This window comes from Halichoerus grypus, chromosome 5 (genome assembly GCF_964656455.1).
Source record: "Halichoerus grypus chromosome 5, mHalGry1.hap1.1, whole genome shotgun sequence".
In the NCBI taxonomy this organism is placed as follows: Eukaryota; Metazoa; Chordata; class Mammalia; order Carnivora; family Phocidae; genus Halichoerus; species Halichoerus grypus.
In genome coordinates, this window is record NC_135716.1 from 7,823,087 (window position 1) to 7,842,990 (window position 19,904).

The following is a 19,904-nucleotide window of genomic DNA, read 5'->3' on the forward strand; positions in this document are numbered from 1 at the left end:
AAAATGCCAGACAGACTCAGACCGCTGTCAGGTGCTTCCGTGGGAACCTCAGTGCTGCTGATGGGATTGACGCTGCCCTTCCCTCCTATGGCCTGGCGGGCGGGCCTCCCCGGGGGCGGGCCTTCGAGACCCACTGGGGTTTGATGGCATCCGGTCCAGGCTGGCTTTCAAGCACCTCTGGCAGATTTCAGCTATCCATCTCACCGAAATTACATCCTGTTTTCTTTTGGATCAAGAGCCTTTTCTAGAGCTCAGTGGAGACATTTTAGACTTCTTGTACAATTTGAAGACAAAATATTACCTTAGAATTGTGTAATTAACACCCGAACACAAAGCAGGATATTTAGACGATGGTTCCCCTTAAAAAGAGCACGTAGAAGCCTTGAGGGGTGATCTGGGCCTTCCCTTCCTCCAACCCCCATCAGTGGCTTTGTTTTCCACACGATGCTGTTCATTAAAAGATGCTGGCTTGCCGGCCACTCCCCGTCAGGCACCCTGTGTTGGCCCAGGGGGTCAACTGGGTATTCTCTGAAACAAGGGTGAGTAAATGATCCCCAAGTACCCGTCAGCGTCAGCCTGGTGTGAGCATCCTGCCGTCATCCAACAGCTACCTTTAGCTCGCCTCGTGTATTGCCAGAGGCCTTCGTCCATCTTGGTGCAGGGAAGATACCGGTCTTTCCCTGTGTGAACAGAACCCAAACTCTGGTTCTCTTCACTTTCCAAGAATTGCCTCTTCCTAGCAGGGAGCATGGCTGCAGAGCACTGGGCATGCCACCATCCTGCCACGGTGGGATTTTAAATGCTCGGCCCCAGGTGCAGGGGGCTGGCCTGGCAATCTGTTGCACCAGGGGCTTAGTGTGGCAGGTGGGTGGGGGGCGCAGGACGTGATTGGGAGCAAATGGCCTCTTGCTGCCTACGGGGGCTCGACTGGGGGTACACTGAGTAATGCCAGCCTGTCGCCCCTCGGCCTTCTGCACAGTTGGGCCCGGCCCCCGATGGAGGGAGGTGGGCTAGGAGGAGAGAGGTTGTTCAGGGGCAGTGTGTGGGTGCTGAGGTACATGAGCACCTGTCACCTTGGACCTGTTCCCCAGGGACAGCGCAGAGGGATGGGCGTGCAGATCACTTCTCGGCCCACTGGCGAGGCCCATCTGCCCTCTCAGCCACTTAGGACGACATGAGCCTCCGCCATGGAGCATGGCTCTTCAGTTGGTTCCTGTCCATGTACTCGGTGTAAACTCTTCCTGCGCCCATCAGAGGCAGGAGAGGACAGCGGGAAGCCCTCGCTCTGACCCAGATGGACTCAGGTGTGATGTTGGGTCTGCCACCTGCTGGGGGAGGGTCTCTTGGTTCTGTCGGCTCTCTCCCTCACTGAGTCTGATCTTTGTGACGGGCTGCGGAACAGCAACTTCATAAGGGCCCGAGGACCGAGGGGGGGTGGAGGTGCTAAGGGGTGGGGCGGTGGTCCGTGGGTGAGCTTCGGAGCTCTCTGGGGGCAGGGACGGGCCTGGCTCTTCTCTTTGTCCCCAGAGCCTGGCACAGGGCCAGGCACCCAAGGGGCCTTCACTTGTTCTCTGTTTAACGAATGGCTGACTTTCCTGCTTGGTGAAGTGTGAGGCCCTGCCGGCTCTCCACTCTTATCGCATCCCTAGGCATCCTGCAAAATGGGCTAAATCCTGCCGTGCTTCAGTGCACTCACATCACGGGGGGAACAGACACGACCAAGCCAGCAAGTAAATAAGCCACATCACAGTGACTGTCCTCATCAGTAGGAAATGGTTGTGTGCATTGTATTTGTTAGATCAGAACTAGAGCGCTACACTCCACACTGAACATTTGGACCTGCCCAGCTGCTAAGTGCCCGATTACCTTCTTTTTTTTTTAAAGATTTTATTTATTTATTTATTTGAGAGAGAGAGAATGAGAGACAGCACGAGAGGGAAGAGGGTCAGAGGGAGAAGCAGACTCCCTGCTGAGCAGGGAGCCCGATGTGGGACTCGATCCTGGGACTCCAGGATCATGACCTGAGCCGAAGGCAGACGCTTAACGACTGAGCCACCCAGGTGCCCGTGCCCGATTACCTTCTAACATACCATGTAATTTACCTATTTATCATGGTTTAAAGATAACCGAATGTCCCTGCTAGCATGTAAATTCCAGGAGGCAGGGATCTTTCTCTGTTTCGTACGCACAGTGTCCTCAGTGCCTAGGATGGTGCCTGGCACTCCAAAGGGTCTGTTGCATGAGCTGTGACTGTAAAGCACAGATACGTCCTGTGGTCCTTTGATAATTCCAAGGAAATCTTTATTTCTTTTGTGCAGAAATGATGTTTGGTTTAAGAAGGATGGACACTGAGAAGATCTAGAAATAGAAGAGTGAGATGTCAGTTTACAAAGAGAATGTTTTATTAAGTGATAGAAAATTATTGTTGAACTTGCTATCAGAGATAGAAATTCTGTTTTCAGAAGAGCAGTGCTTGACATGAATACTTAACCAGAGTGAGGAGAGGGTAACGGGCACGCAGGCAGACAGACTGAAGAGAAAGGCTTTGAAGTCAGACCCACAGTTGCCTTGGCCCTTCTGAGTCACAATCGGGTAGAGTCCTGAAAATAAAAGTGAACGTGTCCGCAGAGCCTGGTCGTTTAATTGGCCTTGGGTTCCAGTAGTGTTGGGTCTGGAGCTAGCGTGCCCGAACGACGGACAGTCCTGGGAGAGTTTGGGTGGCAAACGTGGGCGGAGGGCCGGGACTTCACAGGGGAGTTCCTTAGGAGGTCAGTGCCGATTATTACTGTCACGGACTGGAAACCAGACCCCTGCATGCTGCAGCATGGCCACGTCACATCCAGAAGCACCGGGGAGGAGACTGGAGCGGGGGGAGACGAGCTGCAGGCGGCCTGGGGAAGAGGCAGGGACAGATGTCCCTAATGCCGTGCCTCCTTTCTGTTGTCACCTTTGCCCGAGGTGAAGAGTGGCTGGTCGGGTCACTTCGGAGAGTGGCTGTCTGCAGAATGCCCTTCGCCTTACGTTTCCTGGAAGGCTCACGGCAATGGATTTGCGCACGGCAGTCACGGTTGAGACTGTCTACAATTTACTTTTTCAAGCCAACTTAATAAATCGGAGCTCAGAGGGCCTCACATGTGTCCAGGCCAGACCGTTTCTCAGCAGGTCACCATGAAGCTGTCTGTGGGTAATAGTGAGGGGTCCGTGTTCCCAGACTGGTTGCCTGCGTAGACAGCTTGCCTTTGAGTTGGTGGGGTGGTAACGGCCTGATGACAGGCAGCTGTCTGAAGTGACTCCCTACCACCCATGTGTCCCTCGATCTTTAGGGTCATGACTCTACGGCGGCCCCCAGACGTTTTTGCCATTGCTCTTCTTCGCGTGCTGCTGTGTCATTACCCAAGACATTTTAGATTTTAACTGTTGCTAGCGGAGCAAGTCATGTTATGTATTTGTTCAGTTTGCATGGCAGGGGTGTTAAAAGTCTTAAAAACAAAGCCAAACCCAAATCAGGATGTTCTGGGAAGGATTCAAGTACTCTCAACAGAGGAGGAGGGCTTTGTTCGTTGCAAGAATGTGCGGGTGAGGGGCTCCCTCACGTTGCTGTCCACGGAGAGCCACGCTCTTGCTCCGGACAATCTGCTCTGAGAGGGAGGTGTAGAAGGACGAGCCAACAGGTGCCGAGGGGCAGGTGTGGGGAAGATTGTGCCCCAGGACTGCCTCTGGCACCGACTGTATTTCTTCTACGTGAGCCTGCTGGGGTCTGGATGTTTGTGTCCCCCGGCCCAAATTCCTATGCTGAAATCCTAATCCCCAAAGATGATGATATCGGAGGGTGGGGCGTTTGGGAGATGCTTGGGTCTGGAGGGCAGAGCCCTCATGAATGGGGTTAGTGTCCTCATCAAAGAGGCCCCAGGAGCCCCCTCACCCCTTCCTCCACGTGAGGACACACGAGGTGCCAAAAACCAGGAAGCTGGCCCTCACCTGGCACCCAGTCTGCCTTGATCCCAGGCTTGCAGCCTCCCGAGCCCTGAGGAACAGACTTCTGTTGTTGGCAAGCCCCCCAGTCTGTGGCGATCTGTTCCAGCAGCCAGACAGACTCAGACCATGCCGTCAGGGTGGACTGTGAAGGCAGGTGGATGAGAGTAGTCTGGAGGGTGCGGTGCAGTGTCCCAGGTGTTCCCAGGGGAGGGTGTTTACCATGTGTTGGGACTGGCATGTGAACCCTGTCATTTCGTCCTCAAAGCCATCCTTGGTGGCCCGTGTCAGTATTTTGTTTTTTTTCTGAGGGATTTTATGGAGGTTAAGCAGTTTTCCAAAGTCCCACCGGAAGTGGTCGAGTGGAGTCCAGCCTCGGGCTCCCTGATTCTGAGGCGCAGGATGCCCCCACCGCCTCTGCCCTGCGTCCTCCTGCGGGCCCTTTGCTGTGAGGCTCCCCAGCAGCCGTGTGCAGGGCACACACCGGCACCCATCGTGGAGCTGTTGGATTTTGGAAGGAAAAAGAAACCAGGAGGGGGGCGCCTGGGTGGCTCAGTCGTTAAGCGTCTGCCTTCGGCTCAGGTCATGATCCCAGGGTCCTGGGATCGAGCTCCGCATCGGGCTCCCTGCTCCGCGGGAAGCCTGCTTCTCCCTCTCCCCCTGCTTGTATTCCCTCTCTCACTGTCTCTCTCTGTCAAATAAATAAATAAAATCTTTAAAAAAAAAAAAAAAAAGAAAAGAAACCAGGAGGAATAGAGGCATTAGCTGGGATGAAAGTTTAAAAAGTCAGTAACATAGAGGAAGCCGGTGAATATCAACAGAGCGTCCGGAAGGCTGCCGTGCGGGCGGGTGGAATTAGCAGCCCCGGGGAAAGCATGCACCAGCAGGACCTCCGGGCTGAGCCCACGAGGCCTTTCAGTAGAGAAAAGACATCTTTGAAGAGTACAGACATGGGTCCAGTGAGGATGCAGGGAAACCCAAGCACAAGCAAAGCCGGTCAGGTGTCCACATGGGATCGAGCACAAAAGGACCGGCAAGGCTTTTATTCAGCAGTTCTCCCTTTCCCTCCATTCTCCCTTCTTTCTGAGGACAAGTGTCGACACCTACTATGTGCTTGAGCTGTGGCTGGGCATGAAAAATCGGTAGTAGTGCCAGCTGTGAGACAGCCGGGCGCAGGGCTGGAAGGAGCTTGGCTCGCAGGAGCGCTGTAGATGATGCGTGATTCCTCTGCGTAGACACCTGTGTTTGTAGCCCAGAGTGTCTGGTGGCATCGAGGGTCACGGTGGGCCGTGTCTGCCTGTCTTTCTTCACCCTCTCGGCTCGCGCCTCTCATGCTTGGTGTTTTACCTGGAATGATTTGCTACTCCCTGCACGCACATGCTGGTTTCCTGTGGGAACTTGGTCCTGCCATGGTGCTCCATTGCTGAAGGGACCGTGTCACACCATCTCCAAGAATCATTTCCAAGGCCGCTGAGGTCATTGCTCACCATGTGGTGCCTGAATCAGTGGGAAAACTTGGCATGGAGACTTCAGAAGCTCTGAGAATGGAACGTAGCTGAATGAGCTGTGGCTCCACGTTGCATGAGGCCATGGAGAATTGAGGGAAGAATGTGTATTTGGGGCAGTCTTCAATGGAGAGTGTCTTAGCATCTGTTCCCCCCGGAGGTAGCCGTGGCTGTGGACGGTTTATGGGGATGGTGATCCCAGGAGGCAGGAGTGAAGGAGTGGGGAGGTGAGACAGGGAGGGAGGAGAGCCGAGGGTTTGTTATTGGGCTCACTGCTGCAGTCAGCAGAGGTTCAGCTCTTCCAGGATCTTGAAGCTTCAGAATGGCTTTCAGAATTGTCCACCCAAGTCAGGAGCCCAGAGTGGTCATGTGCTGGCTCCCATCCTTCATTGGTTGAGGCTTGCCCCCCATCACATTGAGCCGTCCTCACTTCCGGGCCCAGCAGGGATCCCAAAGGGCACTGTGTGCAGCTGAGGTGGGATGCTGGAGGACAAGGTAAGTGTGAGCCATCCTCTGGAGCTGCTGCCAGAGTCGGGCATGGGCCCGGGAGACACAGCCAGAGCCCCACTGGCATTGCTGTGGGGGGCTCAGAACCCGCACAAAGCACAAACTGGACTCTCATGCCCGTCCAGGAGGGAGGGAGGTGCCGAGTGTTCTGTTGCCCACTGCCCTACTCAAGAGTTTTCTTTTACTGTCCCCTATTGCTCATTCCTCTGCCCTCTTTTCTCCCTGCCCCCTTCTTTCCAGGGCCATGCTCCTCCACTGCAAGCTCCATCTCCCTGTGAGTCAGCCTAGAGTTCAGAGACGCAAAGGTCTCTTGCCTCGTCTGACTTCCCTGGTGGTGCAGTCTTTCCCATAGCATCACAAATGGGATCCTAAACTTCCTTGGAAATGCATCACTAAAAGCTACCCTTTCCTCCTTGGACAGCTCTGACTGCTGGAAATTTCTCTGGCTGAAACCTGTTGTGACTTGTACCCGTTGGTTCTAGCTGGGCTTTTCTGAGCACAGCAGAGTAGGTCTTGTCACCTAGGGCAGGCCCTTTCTCTGCTCCAGGCCTGTGCTAGGCTTGTAAAATAACACGAAGACGTGGACCCACCCTCCAGGAGATCACAGCACAGTGAGGCGTCTGAATAGAAAATTGCAAAGCAGTGTGGGAAGTCCAACCATTGATATGGTGATACGTTGGTGCATGCGTGTGCGTGTGTAAATCTGTGTGCCTTTGTTTGTCTTTCGGACAGGCAGGGTGTGTGGGGTGAGGGTGTTGTGTGCAAGGTCCAGAGACTGTAAACATCCTGGGTGTTTGGTCAGCTTGTCATCCAGTGTTGTTCTAGCCCCAGGGGCTGAGCAGATGAGTACTGGTGGGCATGTGTGTGGGAGGTGTGGCTTTGACAGTTCAGGGGTCCTGGGAGAGAGGATTTATGGCAAATCCCAGAGGGCTTTATCTAGTACTTTCTCCTAATGGAAACAGGAGGGAAGCCATTGAAGGGCTTTAAAGGGGGCAGGGACAGGGGCATGTTTGAATTTTGAAACCGTTTACTCTGGGGTCAGGATGGAGAATGGTTTGGAGAGCATGTTAGTCAAGATAACTTTTAGCAGAGGCGCCAGCTGCAGATGTGTTTGAGCATGAGGATGGCTGTTCTTTTGGGTAACAAGGTCTCTGAGGACCAGCGGTTCTCGGGTGGGCTCAGTGGCGCAGCTGCCGTCAGGATCCCACGGTCCACGCTTGTCTTCAAGATCCTCAAGGCATTGACTCGTCTTTCGCTTGATCTCTTGTAGTTTCTGGGTGTTTGTCTCAGTTCTGAGCAGTGGACATGGTAACGTCCCGTTGAAGAAGAGGGGCGTTTCTTTCTTCTTAGGGAGGAAAACTGCTCCCAGAAGCCCACTGGCCACCTTCAACTGGACCCCATTCGCCTGCGCTGAGGTCCTGTAGCCCCAGCTGCCGGGCTGGGGGAGGGGTAGGGCTGGGACTGGGGCAGGGTTCTCTGTCCCTGCAGCTGGAGGGGCGCCACCCTTGAGGAGGCCCAGGCACCGGCAGTGGGTCCAGTGGCCAAAGCTCGAGCACTGCTGGCGGAGAGGTGAGATTCTTACCCAATCTCCTCTTCTCCACCCTGGGCCAACTCAGGCTCTTCCAAACCTTTTTCTACTCCCATCCGCCATCCTCATGTGGCCCACTCTGCAGCGCCTTCCTAACATGTGATGCCTAAAGCAGAGTCAAGATCACGAGATCCCTCCTGATGATGCAGGCTACCGCTGTGTGGATACTTATGGTTCTTTAGTTGATTCATGTGGTTAACCCGGGTTCAGCTCATGGCAAGCTCAGATTCTTAGGGTGCTGGTTGTTGTTTCTGGGGGCTTTTTTTTTTTATATGAACATATCTATTCCTGGTGTGTTGCCCACATAGTGAATTGTATCCCCAGGTGAGTTCTTTTATGAACTGGAGCATCATTTTAAAAGCACAAAAATTCCTCGATATGTTGTTTCTACCTCTTCATAGCATCCAGTATATTCTACTGTAGTTGCTTATGCACGCGTATCATACAGTATGTAGGCCCCATAAAGAACTTCTGTGACTCAGGCGATTTGTAGACTTTTTGAGATGTGTTTAATATAGCCACTACAGAATGATAGAAAAAATTCCCATTAGGCATGGTGCAAATCCAACCTCACAGAACGTGAGCACTGGCAGCGATTTTGCAGGTCCCTTGTTTTGCCCTGTTCTTTAGCTCTACAGGACTTGTGATGTTCCTCAAAGGATGGACCTGTGTGATGGTCCTTGACTTTCCCCTTTGGCCTTGGAGAGTAGTAATGCACAGTCCGTCTGATTCATGCTCTCATCTGCTAATTTTTCTATTCAAATTCAACATTAACGTGTTTCGTGCTCACACTAATTATGTGACTAAGGACCCTTTCCGGGCAATTAAATTCCCTAAGACTGTTTCCACCAGGTCTACACATGTTCCGGGCACCACCTGGATTATGGGGACAAGCACCAAAAGATGTCATCTGTAGAACACAGAATATTAGTGGATATTTTGATCACTCTGCCCCATTAGCCGTGTGTTTTCCTAGCCTCATCTTGAGAGAGCCTTCCTCCCACCAGCAGGCCTCCCCGAGAATTTGTGCTTCTCCGTTTTATCTTGTCCGTCCGGGCGAATGTTGGTACACTGATGTCTGGCTGCAGGCAGACTGAATCGTGGTAAGCACAGACTTACCGAGTTGCCCCAGGCAGTCTCCCTTTGGTTTCTCCGGTCTTCTCTAGCTTCTGCTTTATTGCTGTGCGGTTCTAACTTCACCTGCGTGACGCCCCCCCCCCCCCCCCACCGCCGCCCCTTGCCAGTGCTTTCTGAGCCCCCACTGTCCGTCCACCGTGTGCGTGTCCTGCAACCAAGCCCCCACCCTGTGTTCATCTCTGCTAACAGGCTGTGTGGAGTGGTTCCCTCTGCTTGTCATGATGTTCTGAAGAGGTGATTCTTGGGCAAGTTATTTCAGGTTTGTGGTTGTGATTCTAAGACAGAAAACGCCTTTCCCCTTCCTCCCCTATTTCCTTCGGAATCTGGAACAGCCTGCATTCAAGAGATCGCTTGCACTTTTATTCTTCACTTTGGTATTGGAGTGTTTCTTAGCCCTCAGGCTACTGCCAAGTCTAGCCGTGTGAAGTTAGCTGTTCCTTCTGTGGCTGACACAGCCATTCTTTCATGTGTTGAAATGTCTTTTGAACCCATTCAGTTCATCTTCCTCAGTGGTGGCACGGGTTCGAAGCACGGATGTAGGGTAGCCCTTCTCCCACATAAAATGCTCCAGCAGCTCACCACTGCCTTCCACGGCGGCAGGAGGGTGCTGTGGGTCAAGAGCAACCTCAGACATGTTGTGCTTGGCTCTCCCATTGTATTAAGATTTTTTAGATTAGTGTCAACCTTGAAAAATCCGATTTCATGTAAAAAGTGGATTTCCTGTCTCCCTTTGAATAATCAAGAGATCTGGTGACTTTGTCCCCGGCCCTGACAGGGTGGCCCCGACTGGCTCTGGGGCCTGTGCTCTGTCACCAGAGCCCCACTTGGTGGCTTCGCCCACTCACGCTATGAGCCTGGTCTCCATGAGCACTGCACTCAGGGATGGAGGGCCCCAGACTCTCATGGGCCTTCAGGCCCTCTAGGACCTAGCTTTTACTCCCTCCAGTGTTTTATTTCTACCTCCCTGTGTCTCCATGAAGCTGTAGCTACACAGCACGCAGAGCTGATGGTTTTGGATTCTTCCATCGCTCCTCATTTCAGTTGGCACACAGCTGACTGTCCTTGCCCGTCTCTCCCACCAGACTGCAGGGCTTTTGAGGAGAGGGTCTGCGTCTGTGCCTTGTGGGCCTTTATATCCACCATAGAAGGTAGCTAGTAGTTGTAGCTTGAATGATTCTCCCTAGGCTGTAAATCTTGGAGACCATATCTTCTGTAGGAACTCTGAAGTCTGGTAGGCTTTGTGAGAACAAGGTGAAGAGTTATGCCTGCTCTGTCAGCACTGGATCCCCCCGGTGCCTCGATGCTGGCCCGTGGCAGCGGTGCGGGGAGTATTTACTGAATCAGACGAGAGCCCGAAGAACCAAAGACAGTGCCTGAAACGAGCGAGAGGCCCGCATAGCAGGGAGGACCAGCGTGTATATATCACACATAAATATTTCTTTTACTGTCCCTTTATAAAAAGGTTATGTGAACTCTCCAGTTCTGTCACTGATCTAAAAGGATATTTTATAAATCTAGGTATTATTTGCTCTTTAGGTGATGAATCTGACCTTGAACTGGAAAGGAAGTATAAGGAAGATGATCGAGAAAAGACCCCAAGGAGGCCGCGGACACAGAGGACAGAGAAAGTCCAGAAGATCCCCTCGGGAAAGGAGGCTGGGCAGATTTCCGGAGTGAAGAAACCCATCATCAGTGTGGTTTTAACGGCCCATGAAGCGATTCCAGGTGACCACAGCAAGCAGGAAGGGGCAAAACACGCATCTTTTGGCGAGTCTGTACTGGGCAGCCCGACAGCTTGGACCCTGTGGTCCTGGGCAGCTGGCTTACTGACGGGGTCTCCCTGTGGTTACCCATTCCCGTGGCGCCACGGTGGGCCTGTTCCTGCAGGGCTGTCGTGGATAGCATGTAGAGGAGAGGTGCTGGGGGCCTGCTGTTGCTGCCAGAGGCCCGATCAGCACGTTTCTTTCCTCTGCTCCCCTAGTCCAGCCCCTGGCCCAGGGGTGCCCTTCCCTTACTGCCCTCAGTGTTGGGGCCCCCGTGGGAGACAGACCTACTCAGATCACACGGATGCGCCTGCTCCCCAGAACCCGCACTCTCATGGTCCCTCCGCCCATTTTTAGTAGGCTTATCACATAGTTTATAATACTGGAGATTTCGGCCTCCCTTTTCCTTTCACATAAAATAGAGTGGAGATATTATACTACCTTTTTTAAAAAAGGTCTTTCAGGAAGGGATACTTTAGACAAAAAGCAGTTTATGATAGCAGGTTCCAAAGTATTATGATGGTTTTTTTCCTATCCACTTGGGGTGATAGTTGTCAAATAATATTTAAAAATCAAGTGTAGGATTTTAAGAGCAGCTACAGCCTTTGAAGCACCTCGTTTCAATGGTAATAGTCACTCCTTATTTAAAGTGGAAATGCCAGATAAGTGCCTCTTTATCCCTCAGTACAGAGTAGGATGATCGGTAGGAAATAAGGCACGTAAAAACATGTGGCTAGAACTTTCTGGAAAGTTGCTTTGTCTGCCCCCTGCTTCAGAGCAGTATCGGCCCGGGAAGCAAAACCTTGGAGAGGGAGCGGCTCCTGTTCTTCGCGTCTCTGGAGATTCCCTCGGTAACTTCTCTAAAATTGCTGGTAGTCCTTTGAGCTTTCCGTAAGTGGGGGTAAACATGTAATTGATGGCTCTACTATTCTCGAAATGGGGTAGATTGGAGCCTTTTCTTTGATGCACGTGTGTGTGCTCATGTCCACTGCTATACAAGCCTTTGATCGTTTCGCATCCTAGAAGTGCACAAGCAAAGGGACCTTTGTGTTTCTCCACTCCACACCCTTCATTTGCTAGGGTAGAAACCGGCCCACCAATGGTAAGGTCATGTCGTTTGTGGGACTGGACCCTTGGCAGCTTGGATTCCTATTTACAGCCGATGCCACCGCTCCATAATCTCGTGATGCAGTTTTCCATTTACTCAGAGTGGGACACAGGTGGTCCTATAGGAAACCTGGGAGGTGAACATATGTGTATGGATATCCCTGTCTTCCCTGTTTTTTTTTTTAATAGATCAAGTGAAAATTACCTCAGAAGGATGTTATTTATTTATTTTAGGGAGAGAGCAGGAGGGGCAGAGAGAGAGGGAGCGCGAATCTCAAGCAGACTCCACACTGAGCAGGGAGCCTGACGTGGGACTTGATCTCATGACTCTGAGATCACGACCTGAGCCAAAACCAAGAGTCGGACACTCAACCAACTGCGCCACTCAGGAGGCCCAGAAGGATGTTTTGCTAGATTCCTAGAAAACTTGCCCTTTCCCCTCCGCAAACACACACACACACACACACGTTAAATGTGTGAATGGCAGGAAAACCAATACCTTGCAAGGTGCTATACAGTGAAGACACACACTTCCCAGGGCTGTGCTCCTGTGTGGGGTGGGGTCAGAGCCCCTCGTGGTGCCTCTTCAATGTGCGGTGCCTTGTCCTCATCTCAGGTGCTACCAGGATCGTTCCGGTGGAGGCCGGGCCCCCAGAGACGGGCGCTGCCAACCCCGAGGCCACCCTGGCCGACCTGGCGCCTCGGAGAGGGTACCAGGAGTATGCCATTCAGCAGACACCGTATGAGCAACCCATGAAGTCCAGCAGGTAAGGTGTCTGTCCCGTGCGCTCCAGCTGGGGCTGGACTCCCGTGATGGCCGTAGCCGGCCAGGGGACCAGCACGTTACTTTATCAGGACTCCGTTTGCAGACTGAGTTGTGGACGACGTTGGTTTCTGGATGTAACCCAGGAGTCAGACCCTCCGTCACGGTCCTTGCGTGTTGACTGAGCCCGCGTTGCTTCTGTGGAATGCGTGGCAGATCCACATGCTTTTGGAACCGAGCACCAATTGGCTGGATGAAGGTAGATCATGTTACTTAAGGCAAACGTATGTTCAACCTGATAAAAAGAGGTATAAACAAGGCCGTAGTAAATATGCTGATTTTTAAAGCTGCACATACTATGATGAGAAAAAAAAATCCCCTGCCCCCCACACTTTTAAAAGTAACACAAGTATCTTGGAGAAAGTTCCAGCACTCCAGATGATGTAGGGTTAAAGTTAACCCATAGTTCTTCTAGAGGCAATTGCTATTGACAGTTTGGTCATATGCCACCATAATTTTTTCATGATATACTAAAATATAGCACTTTAATTTTGTTATTTTTTTTCTAATACAGAATAGCAAATGCTCTGTTACCAGTTTTTTTTTAACTTACCACACCTTGAAAATCTTTCTCAGTACGTAGTTTCTAACAGGCGTTTGCTATTGAATGGGTGCAGTAGTTTCTGTAGTCAGTTCTTGCTCGATGCACAATTCTGCCCGCAGAGTTCTGCTACCTTCGTCTTTCCGTACTTCTTCACAACTTCCTGTGGCGTAAATTGCTGGAGTTGAAATTGCTGTCTCGAAGGATATGAGAATTTAAAACTGTAGTCGACATTGAAAACTGCCCTCCAAACACATTGGGTCCGTTGAGAGTCGGTACGTTTTCCACACCCTCTCCGGGGTCTCAGCTACGATCGGTACCTGCTCAGTGGCTTAGCAAACTGATCATCTGAGTGGCAAACATTTTCCCAGCCGAGAGGACAGACAGTGAAAATGTCAGTTGCCAGTGGGTTTCACCTGTTTCTGGAAGAGGGGAAATGAGCTGTTCTTGAAGAGAGCATAGCTTTTAGTGCCAAACAGACCTGGCTTGGCTCTAGACTCTTCTACTGGGGCTCAGCTCAACAGATTAAAAGCCTGTTATGTGCCAGGCACTGGGGGGAGAGAGAACAGGATCGGCACGGCTGTCGTCGGGATGAAGCTTTTACTCTGTGTGTTTGACCCAAGTGGGTTTGCCTTTGAGCCTCCATTATACTAGCCGTAAGATTGACTCTAGTACACCGTGACTTCTTCTAGTGTTGAGAATAAATGACAAAATACATGAACATGATGTCATGTGGGATGCTTCATTAATTTGTAGCCTCAGTCCTGTATGCTTGCAGCTATGAGCAGCTGAATTTATTGATGAAGTTATAAAAATACTTATTCCTTTGGCAAAACTGTCACGGAATTAAATTTGAAGATCGTTCTGGTCCCAAGTTGATTTGTAACCTTAGCCAACTATCTGTACACTATTTCAAGGTCTGCTGGGGATGGGTTCAGCTAACTGGTCATCTAGTTAACAGGCAAATGGACACAATATCTAAACAGCAGATTTAGGCTGTATTCCGATTGTCATGTATTCTGTTAATATTTTATAGTACAAATTACCGAATAGGAAAGAGACTTTTTTTACATGACTATTTTGCTTTGCAAAATATAGATACAAACTTCTAGGTTACATCAACATATCAGGTAGGTTCTCACACAAATAGGACACAGACTCATTCTGTGGAAAATTTTGGAAGTGCAGAAAACTGTAAGAACAAGCGTCATTTGTAATCTCACCGCCGTAACATAGTCACTGTTAATGTTTTTAATGTATCTCCTTCCAGCCTTTTTTCAGCCCATATGTTTTATAAAATTGAGTTTATATTTTATAATGCAATTTTGTCTCTTGTTTTTAATACCTAATCACATTGTACTTATTTTCCTCCGTTACTCAGATTATTCACAAATCCTTCTGTAGTGACATGTTACATTGTGATGAGGATCCTCTGTAATCTGCTCAGCTCTTCACACTGTAGCCAATGAGATCTGGTAAAATGCCCATGTGATTGTACTCTTCAAGGCCTCACACTGTTAGGAGAACTTGGCCTGTGGGGCCTCCTGAGGCTGCCACTTCTCCAGCCTTGTCTCCTCATCGATGGGCTGCCCGTGGTCTCTGGGCTCTAGCAGGTGCTCTAGCCCTCTGGGCCCTTGTACTTCCTTGCTCTCTCCTTGAAGGTGCCTCTTCCTCATTCTGGATGCCTCCCCTGTCCCTGGCTTGCTTAACTCCTGTTCATCCTTAGCTATCTGCTCAAATGTCCAGTGCTCAAATGTCCAGTGCTCAGGACAGCCTGCCCCCTAGACTGATCAGTTTGCCCTGATCTGGGCTCAGAGAGCATCATCCTGTCTTTTCCCATCACCACAGGGAGCCTGTGGTCCTTAGCTGCTCATTTCTATGGTTATTAGTCTGGCCCATCCCTTCCTCCAGAAAGTGGGCTCCAAGAGAGCATGAGTTGTATTTATTTTTGTCTCTATTGTGTCCCCAGGGCTTGGAGTACTTTTTTGAATGAAAGAAGGAAAAAAATAAACGTGCAAACAAGCTAGTTCCTTATGTTGGGACCTTTCAGCAGCTTTCCACTCTTCACAATGCTGTGAAAAGTTGTGCGGTGAACACCTTTGTTCCAATTTTGTACGTTTTCTCTCAGTAGATTCCCAGACGTGGAATAAGCACATCAAGGGGTCTGACCTTTAAAAGTTCTGCCTGATCACTTTCTAAAACGCAGTGGCAAGAGTGGCTCTCTCCCTGCCTGGGGAACATCTGGAGTGAGCTGATGTAATGGCAGTCATGTGGACGTTGCAGCTCTGTGCGTCAGTTCACTGTGGTAGCGAGCAAGGCTTGCGCTTGAGAGTCAGATGTCGGCTGCTTAGCATCTTCATCAGATTCATTATCGTTGGCGGGAAACAGGGCACTGAGGGCTTTTATCAGGTATTTGTGTAATGATACCAAAAAAATCAAAGCAAAAGATTTTCCTAAGACCATTTACATGTTGCATTAGAGGAGAAAATAATGTGATTTATTTTTTTATTTTTTAATTTTTTTAAAGATTTTATTTATTTATTTGACAGAGAGAGAGAGACAGCGAGAGAGGGAACACAAGCAGGGGGAGTGGGAGAGGGAGAAGCAGGCTTCCCGCCGAGCAGGGAGCCCGACGCGGGGCTCGATCCCAGGACCGTGGGACCATGACCTGAGCCGAAGGCAGACGCTTAACGACTGAGCCACCCAGGCGCCCCGTGATTTGTTTATTTAATTAACATTCTAAATCCAGGGTTTCTTTCTCCAGTGTTCTTTATACCAATAAAATCTATCACCTCTGGGTTTCTTTATCATTTGAGAAAGATCCAAATTGGTTTCCTGAAATTAGCCATGGGTTTAGCATGCAGGCGTAGTACTGACTTTCAAATTTGAATATTTTAATTACATTATGTGAATGGTACCCTCTGGTGTTTATGAACTACAATCGATTTAAATATTTTTTTTAATTTTTTATTGTTACGTTAATCACCATACATTACATCATTAGTTTTTGATGTAGTGTTCCGTGATTCATTGTTTGTGCATAACACCCAGTGCTCCATGCAGAACGTGCCCTCTTTAATACCCATCACCCCGCTAACCCATCCTCTCCCCCCTCCCCTCTAGAACCCTCAGTTTGTTTTTCAGAGTCCATCGTCTCTCATGGTTCATCTCCCCCTCCGATTTCCCCCCCTTCATTCTTCCCCTCCTGCTATCTTCTTCTTCTTTCTTTTTTTTTTTTCCTTAACATATATTGCATTATTTGTTTCAGAGGTACAGATCTGTGATTCAACAGTCTTGCACAATTCACAGCGTTCACCATAGCACATACCCTCCCCAATGTCTATCACCCAGCCACCCCATCCTTCCCACCCCCACTCCAGCAACCCTCAGTTTGTTTCCTGAGATTAAGAATTCCTCATATCAGTGAGGTCATATGATACATGTCTTTCTCTGTTTGACTTATTTCGCTCAGCATAACACCCTCCATTTCCATCCACGTCATTGCAAATGGCAAGATCTCATTCCTTTAGATGGCTGCATAATATTCCATTGTATATACATACCACATCTTCTTTATCCATTCATCTGTTGATGGACATCTTGCCTCTTTCCAGTTTGGCTGTTGTGGACATTGCTGCTATAAACATCGGGGTGCACATACCACTTTGGATCCCTACATTTGTATCTTTGGGGTAAATACCCAGTAGTGCAATTGCTGGATCATATGGTAGCTCTATTTTCAGCTTTTTGAGGAACCTCCATACTGTTTTCCAGAGTGACTGCACCAGCTTGCATTCCCACCAACAGTGTAGGAGGGTTCCCCTTTCTCCGCATCCCCGCCAACATCTGTCCTTTCCTGACTTGTTAATTTTAGCCATTCTGACTGGTGTGAGGTGGTATCTCATTGAGGTTTTGATTTGGATTTCCCTGATGCCAAGCGATGTTGAGCACTTTTTCATGTGTCTGTTGGCCGTTTGGATGCCTTCTTTGGAAAAATGTCTGTTCATGTCTTCTGCCCATTTCTTGATTGGATTCTTTGTTCTTTGGGTGTTGAGTTTGATAAGTTCTTTATAGATTTTGGATACTAGCCCTTTATCTGATATGTCATTTGCAAGTATCTTCTCCCATTCTGTTGGTTGTCTTTTGGTTTTGTTGACTGTTTTCTTTGCTCTGCAAAAGCTTTTTATCATGATGAAGTCCCAATAGTTCATTTCTGCCCTTGCCTCCCTTGCCTTTGGCGATGTTTCTAGGAAGAAGTTGCTGCGGCTGAGGTCGAAGAGGTTGCTGCCTGTGTTCTCCTTTAGGATTTTGATGGACTCCTGTCTCACATTGAGGTCTTTCAACCATTTGGAGTCTATTTTTGTGTGTGGTGTAAGGAAATGGTCCAGTTTCATTCTTCTGCATGTGGCTGTCCAATTTTCCCAACACCATTTGTTGAAGAGACTGTCTTTTTTCCATTGGACATTCTTTCCTGCTTTGTCAAAGATTAGTTGACCATAGAGTTGAGGGTCCATTTCTGGGCTCTCTCTTCTGTTCCATTGATCTGTGTGTCTGTTTTTGTGCCAATACCATACTGTCTTGATGATGACAGCTTTGTAGTAGAGCTGGAAGTCTGGAATTGTGATGCCGCCAGCTTTGCTTTTCTTTTTCAACATTCCTCTGGCTATTCGGGGTCTTTTCTGGTTCCGTACAAATTTTAGGATTATTTGTTCCATTTCTTTGAAAAAAGTGGATGGTATTTTGATGGGGATTGCATTGAATGTGTAGATTGCTCTAGGTAGCATTGACATCTTTACAATATTTGTTCTTCCAATCCATGAGCATGGAACGTTTTTCCATTTCTTTGTGTCTTCCTCAATTTCTTCCATGAGTATTTTACAGTTTTCTGAGTACAGATCCTTTGCCTGTTTGGTTAGATTTATTCCTAGGTATCTTAGGGTTTTGGGTGCAATTGTAAATGGGATCGACTCCTTACTTTCTCTTTCTTCTGTCTTGTTGTTGGTGTGTAGGAATGCCACTGATTTCTCTGCATTGATTTTATATCCTGCCACTTTACTGAATTCCTGTATGAGTTCTAGCAGTTTTGGGGTGGAGTCTTTTGGGCTTTCCACATAAAGTATCATATCATCTGCAAAGAGTGAGAGTTTGACTTCTTCTTTGCCGATTTGGTTGCCTTTGATTTCTTTTTGTTGTCTGATTGCTGTGGCTAGGACTTCTAATACTATGTTGAATAGCAGTGGTGATAGTGGACATCCCTGCCGCGTTCCTGACCTTAGGGGAAAAGCTCTCAGTTTTTCCCCATTGAGAATGATATTCACTGTAGGTTTTTCATAGATGGCTTTTATGATATTGAGGTATGTACCCTCTATCCCTATATCCCTATACTCTGAAGAGTTTTGATCAAGAAAGGATGCTGTACTTTGTCAAATGCTTTTTCTGCATCTATTGAGAGGATCATATGATTCTTGTTCTTTCTTTTGTTAATGTATTGTATCACGTTGATTGATTGGCAGATGTTGAACCAACCTTGCAGCCCAGGGATAAATCCCACTTGGTCATGGTGAATAATCCTTTTAATGTACTGTTGGATACTATTAGCTAGTATTTTGGTGAGAATTTTTGCATCCATGTTCATCAAGGATACTGGTCTGTAATTCTCCTTCTTCATGGGGTCTTTGTCTGGTTTGGGGATCAAGGTAATGGTGGCCTCATAAAACGAGTTTGGAAGTTTTCCTTCCATTTCTATTTTTGGAACAGTTTCAGAAGAATAGGTATTAATTCTTCTTTAAATGTTTGGTAGACTTCCCCTGGGAAGCCATCTGGCCCTGGGCTTTTGTGTTTTGGGAGATTTTTGATGACTGCTTCAATTTCCTTAGTGGTTATAGGTCTGTTCAGGTTTTCTATTTCTTCCTGGTTCAGTTTTGGTAGTTGATACATCTCTAGGAATGCATCCATTTCTTCGAGGTTATCTAATTTGCTGGCATAGAGTTGCTCATAATATGTTCTTATAATTGTTTGTATTTCTTTGCTGTTGGTTGTGATCTCTCCTCTTTCATTCATGATTTTGTTGATTTGGGTCCTTTCTCTTTTCTTTTTGGTAAGTCTGGCCAGGGGTTTATCAATCTTGTTAATTCTTTCAAAGAACCAGCTCCTAGTTTAGTTGATCTGTTCTACTGTTCTTTTGGTTTCTATTTCATTGATTTCTGCTCTGATCTTTATTATTTCTCTTCTCCTGCTGGGTTTAGGCTTTATTTGCTGTTCTTTCTCCAGCTCCTTTAGGTGTAGGGTTAGGTTGTGTACTTGAGACCTTTCTTGTTTCTTGAGAAAGGCTTGTATTGCTATATACTTTCCTCTTAGGACTGCCTTTGCTGTATCCCAAAGATTTTGAACAGTTGTGTTTTCATTTTCATTGGTCTCCATGAATTTTTTTAATTCTTCTTTAATTTCCTGGTTGACTCATTCATTCTTCAGTAGGATGCTCTTTAGCCTCCATGTATTTGAGTTCTTGCCGACTTTCTCTTGTGATTGAGTTCTAGTTTCAAAGCATTGTGGTCTGAAAATAGGCAGGGAATGATCCCAGTCTTTTGGTACTGATTGAGACCTGATTTGTGACCTAGGATGTGATCTATTCTGGAGAATGTTCCATGGGCACTAGAGAAGAATGTGTATTCCGTTGCTTTGGGATGGAATGTTCTGAATATGTCTCTGAAGTCCATTTGATCCAGTGTGTCATTTAAAGTCTTTATTTCCTTGTTGATCTTTTGCTTAGATGATCTGTCCATTTCAGTGAGGGGGGTGTTAAAGTCCCCCACTATTATTTATTGTTGTCAATGTGTTTCTTTGCTTTTGTTATTAATTGCCTTGTATAATTGGCCATTCCCACGTTAGGGGCATAGATATTTACAATTGTTAGATCTTCTTGTTGGATAGACCCTTTAAGTAGGATATAGTGTCCTTCCTC

General features: G+C 48.4%; 1 protein-coding gene across 7 annotated transcripts in view; it reads left to right on the forward strand.

Annotated features, from left to right (window-relative positions):
• Positions 1-19,904, forward strand: part of ZFAT (zinc finger and AT-hook domain containing) — a 199,637-nt gene that overhangs the window by 55,535 nt on the left and 124,198 nt on the right. For all 7 annotated transcript variants that reach the window (XR_013447667.1, XM_036086345.2, XM_078071973.1 and 4 more), the window contains 2 exons: positions 10,246-10,434; positions 12,196-12,346. Coding sequence is in view for 6 of the 7 variants with exons in the window: in XM_036086345.2 (XP_035942238.1) it covers positions 10,246-10,434; positions 12,196-12,346 (340 nt within the window). In the remaining variant the exon portion in view is untranslated. The remainder of the gene's footprint in view (positions 1-10,245; positions 10,435-12,195; positions 12,347-19,904) is intronic.